At 37.2% G+C, this 10,876-nt stretch overlaps 1 protein-coding gene across 1 annotated transcript in view; it reads left to right on the top strand.

Moving 5' to 3' along the window:
- Positions 1–2,661: 2,661 nt before the first annotated feature.
- The window catches only part of LOC139457377 (scavenger receptor cysteine-rich domain-containing protein DMBT1-like), a 120,326-nt gene continuing 112,111 nt past the window's right edge, over positions 2,662–10,876 (top strand). The window contains exon 1 of the mRNA XM_071238783.1: positions 2,662–2,725. Within this exon, the coding sequence (XP_071094884.1) occupies positions 2,662–2,725 (64 nt within the window). The remainder of the gene's footprint in view (positions 2,726–10,876) is intronic.

The following is a 10,876-nucleotide window of genomic DNA, read 5'->3' as shown; positions in this document are numbered from 1 at the left end:
GTATAGATTGTATTAGAGATGCATCATGTGTCGCGGCAAATGTTTTGAAGAAACCAGCTTGAACAAGTAAATGCAATAATGAATGGTTTGATACTGAATGTGAACTGTTGCAACGTAAAAGATGTAGAGCATCGAATAGGTTTGGAAAATATAAGGATATTCACACGTTGAAGGATTATAACTACATAAGAAACAAATATAGTGCTGCAGGCCAAAAAAAAGGATATTTTGAACACACCAAAAAATGTATTGAGAATAACATTAGAAACTCAAAGTTTAAATGTAAGAATTATGGAAATTTTATTGATTATTTGTTGACTTCTCTGCAGCATTTGATTCTATACACCGGATAATTATACTGCACGTTGACTTAGAGCCAAAATGTTGAAGTTATTATGTAGTATGTATGAAAATGATAGAACGTGTGTACGAGACAAGGGTTTATTGTCTGAAATGTTTGAATGCAAATTTGACGTCCCAAAGGATGTATATTGAGTCCGTTTTTATTTTCCTTTTTCATAAATGAATTAGTTTCGGAAATCCATAACAATTGTACAAACGCCGTTCAATCACATCCGGATGTCATTCATCTCTTTCTTCTATTATTTGCAGATGACATTATCATGTTATCAAGCACAGCTGGTGACTTGCAAAAGAAAATTGATGACTTACAAAATAACTGTGCTGTGATGAATGGAAATTAATTGTTAATAGAGTCAAAACTAAAAGTATTGTATTAAAAAATGGTTGCAAAATTGCCAACAAATGAAAAATGGTCCTTCAAAGTTGTAAGTTTGAATGTGACTACACACTATAAATATTTGGGTGTGTATTTCAGTAACTAAATTGGACTATTCATGTAAGAGAAGCACCAGTTCAGGCCAAAAAGGTTTTATTTGGTATATTTAAGAATATACATATCCTTGATGATATCAGTTTGTTTTAAACATATTTTATTGACATATATGGTCAACGGGATTCGGCAAAAGTTATCCAACTTAGTTGGCCCTTTCACTACTCTATATGTACAGACATTGATTATATATATATATATATATATATATATATATATATAAACGTATACAAACACACATACATATACATACATATTCAGAAATACATACATATACACATACTCATATATACACATAATCATACATACTCATACTCATATACATATGCACATATTACATTTATAGTAACAAAGAGAAATATATTTACACAAAAACATAAACATAATGTTTGCAACAATAACATAGACATACATACGAATTGTCTATATAAACACAATTTACTTGTATATACACATTAATCCAAAATACATGCAAGACTACATATATAATTACACAATCATACATACACTTATATACATGTACATATATGCACACATACACACACTACATACATACACATATACCCTTGTATACGCATGCATACATGTATATACATACACATATACATACACATATTTACACACATACACCAGGATATACATACCCGTAAACATTTTGCTTACAGAAGGAGGCAGAGATACCCATGTATTCATATACATGCATGCAGTTTATACACTAATGGCGTAATTAATAATAAGTGGTCCCAAAGCGATATTATATATTTATGATAAAGGGTTACTCGAATCTATCAGTCGACAGTACAGAGTATATATTTTTCACGCTGTTGAACATGAAGTTAAAATATTGTGACTTTCTTCTAGGAACACATCATCGAGAATATTTTGTATTGTACATGTAGTTCCAGCTTTTATAATGTTAGCGAATTCTAACAGTTACAAGTCATTCTTTGAGATCTTTGATGTTAAAATTAACCCCATTTTACTTTACGGTGCTGAAATATGGTGATTAAACCAATTTTATTATATCAAAAAGGTCCACTTATTTGCATGTAAAAAAATTCTTGGTGTAAAACCCAACACATCTAGCGCAATGGTTTATGGAGACAGTGGTAGATTTCCTCTATCTATTTTTCACAGCTGAAAGTCATAAAGTACTGGCTGAAACTCCTTGAAATGACTTCATCGAGATACCCTAAGAAATGATGATAATACGACACGAATGGAAAGACTAAAGGTCGGGGGTACATAGTTATACCAAGGTTTCGTCCGTCTGTCCGTCCGTCCGAAAACTTTGTCCGCGCGATTTCTCTTAAACTACTCAGTGGATTCCTCTCAAACTTAGTACATATAATCTGTGTCATATGGATAGGTGCAGTCAAAAGAAAAAAAAAGTTTTTTTTAATTTTCCATTTTTTTAATGAATTTCGTCCGCGTGATTTCTCTTAAACGACTCAGTGGATTCATCTCAAACTTAGTACATATAATCTGTGTCTCATTTGTTTATGATTTTTTCAAAGCCTAACCCTATCCAAGCTATTTAATTTGAAACAACTGACACACTAGGCGGGTGGGGGGTATCAGTGAGCCACGCACACATTTTTTTCTTGTTGGGTAACTGATTTGAATTTTTTATTAATTCAATAGTGGTTTTGGAAATGTTTGGTATGATCAATTTGTACAATCTGTCACAGGTACTATAGTATAGGGTATTGAGGGAGGTGGAACTGGTGAAGTAGGTGTAAATATTGGCTTGCAATTTGAGGAGGTGGCTGATAATGTGGGAAGATTTTCCTATGAATAGGCGGGCGATGCGGAAGGGCGCTGATTCAGGCTTAGAGGTCACAGATCTGGATGTGGGATGGAGTAGTATAGGTAATGATGGTTCTGGACCACTTCCACTGGAGCCGGATTCATATACCTATACCACCACTACAGGGGGAATTTTTTATGCCAAAATGATTATGCGATTCAACGATAGTCATGAGATTCAGCTAAATTGACCACCACCTGGAGCCAATGATATAAATTTTTATAGGTAATGATAGTTCTGGACCACTTCCACTGGAGCCGGATTTGTATTAAACGAAACATCAATATTAATTAATAATGAATAAAATTTACTATAGCCCACGAGGATATTGGAAAGGTATAGGAGCAATAAAAAAATTAGCCACCACGGCTAGGGTATCTAAAGATGTGGCCAAGGATTGGTTAAAGAAACAAGCGTTGTGGCAAATATATTTACCGGCACCGCGTTATATACCGAGGAAGAAGTTTGATATTTTTACAACGAATGAAGTTCATCAGGCTGACCTCTTGTTTCTTCCCCACGATAAGCTAAAACGCAAAACGTATAAATACGCTTTAACAGTAGTGGATGTGGCTAGTCGATACAAAGATTCAACAGAAGTTGCTAATGCACTGAGTCGCATATATAAACGCGGACCGCTAAAATGGCCTAAGCTATTTCAAGTAGATCCCGGTCGAGAGTTTATGGGATCGGTAACTAAACTGTTAACAAAGCACGACGTCGAAATCGTCCGTGGTGAAAGAGAGGCCCACCGCAGTCAAGCCATTGTCGAAAGATTTAACCGGACTCTAGCGGATCGTTTGTTTGGCTATCAGTATGGGATCGAAATGAAAACCGAGCGATTGAGATCAATTGAATGGGTGACACGATTATCAGCCGTTGTATCAGCGCTGAATAATGAAGTAACGAGATTAATAGGGAAGAAACCATCCGATGTGATTAAAATTAAATCCGTGACTTCCGAATCTTCAGCACCGAGGAGAGGCAAAGAACGAAAACTTCCAGATAGAGTAAGGGTAAGATATTTATACCAGCCCGGTGAACTCGAGGGAGGCCTACGTCGCGCAACCGATCCCATATGGTCCCTTAAGACGTATAACATTAGTCGATTGGTTACAAAAGAAGGAGAGCCTATTCTTTATTATCTTCAAGATGGACCGGGTAGGGCATTTGTACGAGAAGAGTTGTTCATAGTTCCCGACGGTACGGTATTACCACCATAACCATAAGCATAGGTAGTTACACCATCATTATCAATCCATCTCTTTGTATCTAAGGGGGATAATGATGTCTTGTTCATTCTTAATCCATATATCCTATGATCGTAACTTCTTAAAGAGTTCATCTCGTGTTTGAACGTTCTACCGTTGAATAATGATTCTTTATACTGTTCGTGTTTGATATGCTTTTTTACCACATACTTCTTAACACCCTTAGCTTTTCTTATCTCTCCATTATCGGGCTTCTTTCTAGAATACATCTTAGGTCTTAATCCAACAAACTCCGCTGTAGGGGTCCCAGCACATTCATCCTTCATCTTACCTAACACCTTTTTATTTACTACGCTGTACAGTGGATTATCTTTTGGGTAATCGCTCGTGTCGTACATATCTATTATTTCTGCCATATCTTTATACACATCCTCGGTTTGTATTTCCATCAACAAAGAATCTGTGTCGGTATATAACACCTCGCATCTATCGCCGTATTGTTTCTTAAGTTCGTTGTAATAAAAGTCATACATTAAGTGTTTTGACAAGTCGAGAATACTCATACCGACGTACACCGGTCTGTTGAATTTTATATTACTTTTCTGCATATGCAACGTGGCTAAGTCGTTATCGAATATCTTGCTTCTGTTAAAAGCCGGACTGGCTATAAGTTTCCTGAGTCTTTCTTCCTCATTAGATCTGACTAATTTAACATCAACACGCTTCCTTAGATTCTCCATAGTTTTACCGAATACCAAGTTATTCATGAGCTTATACAGATTCTTTTCGAAATCGCTGGTGGCTATCTTTCTTAAATCTGTGTTCAGCCTTATATAGGGCTCCATCCAAGGGCTTTGATCAAACTTTAGAACTCTGTGTATTTTCTTAAGTTTCATACCTAACGATAGATACAACTGGAGATTTCTGTAGTGAACTATATATTTTGTCTTATCCATCAAATTTGGTACGAGCTTTTCTACGTTAGTTAACCTACTATTACCCATCAAGGAGCGTTGATATTCCGACATCCAGTCTTTATTAACCATTAATCTTTCGGGAGCTAGCGGATAACTGTTATGGTCTTTATGTAACGAACTTGGAGATTCCAAGTCAACTTCTATTATGTACCCTTTATTCTCATCATTATTATGGATATCATTCACATTGACCCACTCAAAACCACCCGTGGGTAAAGGTTGACTCATAGCCCATCCGTACAAATTGTTAGCGTCGAGATATAATATGTGCGTGTCGGGTTTACTCGGATCGTATCCTTCCACTAATTTATTATTAGCCTTAGAATACCTTTTCGCTGCCATCGATATACCCCCTCTTAATCCTTTCTCAATAAACAAGTGCATATCGTAATCTGTGAGTAGTTTTAGTTCTACGCCGGTCTTCTTCAACAATGCATCCCACGATAGTCCGGGACTGGAATAGTACCATGCCGGGTGCAAGCCGTATTGTTTTAAACACGTCTTTCTAAATATCTCGAATATATCGGCGAGTAACAGTACATCGGTTTTTAAGTACAGATCGTGATAATCGCCTAAATTCTTACAACCTAATTTATCCCAGACCGTCAGAGCGTGTTCATAATCGGCATCTGTTATTCTAGATTCCGTTAAGTTACTATAGAATGATTCGAGGGGTGGTAATTCAGTTTCTTCGAATCTAGACCAATCATCCATATACTCGTAAGGATATACACCTTTTCTCAGCAGCAAATGACGAGTTATCTTATCTGTATATTGATTTGTTATCGCAAAGTCATCGGGATTGTTCGCATTAGCTTAATTGTCCAGGGAAGATAACAGAAACTGTACGGAGTCTATAAATCTAAGCCCATTACTTTGCTTTATTCTAGATTTCCCATCCTTGTCCCTATAATGTATAGGTTTAGTCAACGAGAACGATATGTATTTTTCCATATTGTTAGGAATGCACGTTAAACCGCCGTCGGTCTTTGAGATAGCTTGCATAATGAGATGTGAATCGTATCCTCTAAGGTTATGAAACACAACGGGGATGGGTATTGTTTGAGCATTCATTTTTAGTTTCAAGTTACACTCGTTATGAGCGGCTCCCCGATAATTACCCGTGACATGACAATGATCTCTTACGGAATCCCCATCCAGGGCTTTATTACAAACGTGACAACTCGTTGACTTCTTGTGGGCCCTCCAATCATCTATCGTCATACGCATGGGTTTCTTACACGATAATTTTTCCCTGATTATTCTCTCTTCATTTTGTAGTTATTCTAGGAACTTTCCCGCTGCATCGGGACCTCTGTAAATCACGGGAGTGTTTGTTTTCCCATCATACCTTACAACTATATATCCAAACCCACAAGGAATATGTTCTTGAGTTTTGTACGTAAAACTACTATAATTATTGCGTTCGGTATTTTCTATGGGTTTGATAAGCGCTTCGAAGTCGGCGTAAATTACGTACGGTACTGGCATTTGATTACAATAGTGTTCAAATTTTAATATATTTTTTCCCTCTTTAGGCATATCGATCCTGATAGCGGTCTGTCCAACACCTCTACAGTCTTCTTTATGCGCTTCTAATAGATCTTGTCTGCTGTACCCATGCAGGCATCTTTCGCAGAAATATTTCTCTCTAGCATGTTTTGTTTGATCGTATAATAGTCTGTTTAAACTCTTTATCCACGTATAATGATATTTACCATCTTTTTCGATCAGAAATGAATTGATTCTGGGAATATGTTCCAGAGCGGAGCTTATCCTGTGTACAACAATTCCTTTAGAATGTCCCAAAACATTTATAGCTAAATTATTTTGCTTTTCCACCTTATCAATTTGTGATATTGGTGTAGGTTCGTCTATACCACCGAAGTTGAGTCCATCGTTTGGGGGATAGCTAGAAGGTCTATCCGGATGCTTGTCTACGGGGAACAATGCAGATCTTATCATCATTCTTAAACAGTCATCGGATTTATTTTTTACGTTAATTATGGCTTTTTTCTTCTTATAATACGGGGGTAAATCTATATAAGATCCACCTTTGAAGGGCATGTAATTTGCTATATCTAAATATAAACTATCGATTCTATCCACACCCCAACCCGAACCTCTATTAGTCCAGCGTTTTAATGTTTCCGGTATCCTCTGAATTGATGTATCTATTGATGCGTTTATAGTATCGGATTCGGTTATAACTTCTTGATTGCTTCGGAAATATGGTTCGGTATATTCGACGCTATCGTCTGCGTTACTTTTACTCAATGACATTTTAATCGTCAGCTGGTATTTTATACTATGTAAATCATCTAACTCCTCATTAATTTTACTCGATATGATGGGCTTAATATCATTAACATCCATGTTGGAATTAATATCCATCTTCCAACCTCTTAGATATTTACCAACGCCGGCGGATATGGGTACAAATATTAATTCTTGTTGTTGTTGATTATTATCAATATCATTAGGTTGAACATCATCATTATTATTATCTAGTAAAGTGATCAATTCAGCTCTTCTCATTCGAGAATAACCTCTCAGCCCACTGTTTCTCGCTCGAGCTTTGAGTTCTCTAACAGTCTGGGGTGGTCTGTTGTATTCCAAACCGAGTAAGGTAATCAATTCAGCTTTTCTCATACGAGAATATCCACGTAGGCCACTTTGCTTTGCCATAGCCTTCAACTCTCTGACAAAAACCATTGTGGTTGAATGGTATATGCAAAATGAGACTAATGTCTGATTGGTTGTTTTTCATATATCTAAATATGTATTCTCCCCAACCTATTCCTCTCATTGATGTAATCTCTCTTCCTAGCATAAATAATCTGATTCCTGACCCTATCAGCACCGTGTTTCTTACATAAACAATAACGACCTTTGACCCCTATCCCGCATTCAGAACACTTATAGTTTATGTGTCCGCGCCTGATGTAATAATTGTGTATACCGCAGTATATATCATCAACACAGCGTCTATTACATAGAGTCGTCTTCCCCATGAGTGTAAACATGCAGTTATTCATGGTATATACATCTATCATATCATTTGTCTAAATGCAAATCACATCTACACAAGGCGAGATATTGATTATGCTATTTATAGATCGCTATAACTAGGTCATGCATAGCCACAGCTGTGGTTATTTATGAGTAGCTATTGTATAGCTGAAAATCAATAGAGCAGATATCCCATAACACAAATGTGACCTCTCGGTCTTTCTGAGCCTCTGACGGTGTATAAAACTGACTCATTGTTGGTCTAGGTATTGGGTCGAGTTTTTTCCCATAAACGAGGTAGTATTCGTGCATGGCAGATTCGACATCCTTAAACGTTTGAATTGAATGTCCTTCCTTAATCAGTTTTCATGAATAAAGTCTAATCTCTTCATTCTCTGCTGCGTATATTGTAACTGGGCTGCTTGGTATTGTTCTAAAGCTTCGTTATGTCGTTTACGCTCCTCTTCAACTTTTTTAGCGTTTGATTCCTTCATACTAGAAAATAAATAATTACTCCCCGATAAAGCTAGAGCATTAACAACAGCTCCACCGACCATCATCGCAATAGATGCCATATTTATATGAATATAATATATTCAAATCTTTATATGAACATAAAATATTCAAATGTTTAATTACTTCATTATGTCTTCCGGGATAAGTCCTTGTTTGATGAGCATATCCTTCGTTGCCATTGCTAATCCAATATCCAGAACCATCATACCTATATCAATTCCATTAAAATCTAGCTTGGGAGGTGTGGCTTTAGTAATCATTTTAGCCATACGGGCATAGGCAATGGCCAAGCCGGTGACCACCGCTGAATGATACGTCGCGTTTACCAACATTTTACCGTCTGTAACTGGAGTAGTCATGCTTCTTATAGCATTATATGAGGACTAACCTCTAATTGAACTTGTTGTTGCGGCGGGGGTGACGTTTTCTCTTCTTCGGTCTTATAAAAGAACCATACAGCTGCTACACCAGCAACTCCTACTAGTGCCCATGTTTTAATTGGATTTGAATTATTTATTAATTTTGCTTTGCGCGCAAGCCCTCCCTTTCTTCCTGCTGCTATTTTTTTGGGGTTCTTAGTAACTCTGGGTTGTTTTTGTGGTTCCTCATTCACTTGTTGTTCCGTTTCCGCAATCTGTTGTTGCGTTTCCGCAATCTGTTGTGGTTGCGTGTTCACAATCTGTTGTGGTGTCACCTGTTTAGTCTCCATTATTATTAAGTGGGCACGTATGTTTAAATTGACAATACCTAGCCGTTATTAAAGCTGTGGTGAGTGGAGCTAAAAACATTCCGAATCTATGATAAAACTCACAGCTCACTGAGCTTATAGCGTGTTCGATGAATGGGTCTTTCTCTAGAGATTCGCATAAATACATGCGATGTTCTGATGGGATGGGGAGAAACGTACTAGCTACGACTGTGTATAGTTGTAATATAGACGACCCTATCGTTTTAGTCATTGTAGCTCCCAGTCTAGACTCGTAACGCGCGTACAGTTTTTTAATCTCTTCGTCGGTCATGTTATCAATTTTTTCGATGGTATAATTTTCTCCCAAATATTGGGAACATTTTCCACCGGCTACCAAAGCCGCGAGTCTTTCTCTATGTTTATCTGTAACTACTTCAGCATGTTGATGTGTTTTTTTATCTACATCAGATTCTTTGAGCATTTGTTCGATGAGTTCGTCGCATTCCATAATGTAATACCTAAGGAGATATCTAAGTCTAACATAATATAATATGACGTATCCAATACATCCCATAATAATGAACTGTTGCGAAAGAATGATGATTTCGAACCACATTTTATGTCATATTAACCGCTAATGTTCAATTTGCTACATTTTGCTATAATTTTGCTATAATTTTGCTATAATTTTGCTACATTTTGCTAAGCAATTGCATAAGCAGCTGGTTGATCGGTTTTTAATACGAGTTTACAGTGCTTCGTTGCTGATAACAATTTTCTGACTTTATCTCGTTCACCCTTGGTATAAATGACGTCATTTTCGCGTAAACATTCCTCGAATGAATCTCGATCTTTGCAATGAAACAGCGCTACCCATTTGGTCTGCTCTCTGAGATCTTTCAGGACAGAGTTGTATTTTTGAGTAAGTACCCAAACGCTATGTTGAGTATGCCTTCCGGAGAATGCTAAATACGAAAGCATATCCTTCTTTTTTGTTAATTCTTTACTCGCGCTGCAGTCGTCTATTACGAAAATGGTTGATTCTCCTTTGTATTTTTCGTGACATACTCGGAGACAGTCTTGTAAACGATCGCCCGTATCGACTCTGTGTACCCCGTCGTCATTCATTACCCAATCTCTCGATAAGTATGTTTTATTAACGCTTATAGTCGGGCACAGAATAATAATATGATCGAAAACGTCCCGATAATGACTTTGTAAAATATCTAGAATAAAAGCTGTTTTTCCACAGCCCGTTTGCCCGCATATGATAGCGCAGTGCGGATCTTTAGGTAAAAGATTATCAATAGATTGCTTGCACGAATCTCCCATTTTGTATATTAAGTTGCGCATCCATAATAACTTACAAATATATGTTTAATTTACCAGCCGATTCCTGGAGCTTCGTTATCTGTATGGTGACACCCTCGCTAGCATTTTCTATTCTCCTCCCACTGCCGTGTAGTTGGTCATCGTCCGTTGTTCGCATGTCTAGCCATAGCGCGTACTTCGAGGTGAGGTATTCACCCATCGATACACTCCCGAGAGACAGAACTTTCACGACCGCGTTAGCCTCCTGAGAACGTTTTATAGAAGGAAGTTTTTTAATCTCATCCCACTGGTGATACGCTAGCATTCCTTGGCTATATAGTTGATAAGGAACGCCCTCGATAGTCAATTCTACTTTCGTAATCTTGGGATTGTAGAACTTCTCGGTATTTCTTTTAAACGCATCGTAGGGGTCCTCGAACAACATTAAAATACCCTTCAACAACCTCGTGGGGACGTTAAGATTGATATTCCACATCA

The sequence above is a fragment of the Haliotis cracherodii genome, unplaced genomic scaffold (assembly GCF_022045235.1).
Source record: "Haliotis cracherodii isolate W230 unplaced genomic scaffold, xgHalCrac1.p SCAF_12, whole genome shotgun sequence".
Taxonomy (NCBI): Eukaryota; Metazoa; Mollusca; class Gastropoda; order Lepetellida; family Haliotidae; genus Haliotis; species Haliotis cracherodii.
The sequence above is the reverse complement of the archived record's forward strand: the minus strand, read 5'-3'. Positions and strand labels throughout refer to the sequence as shown.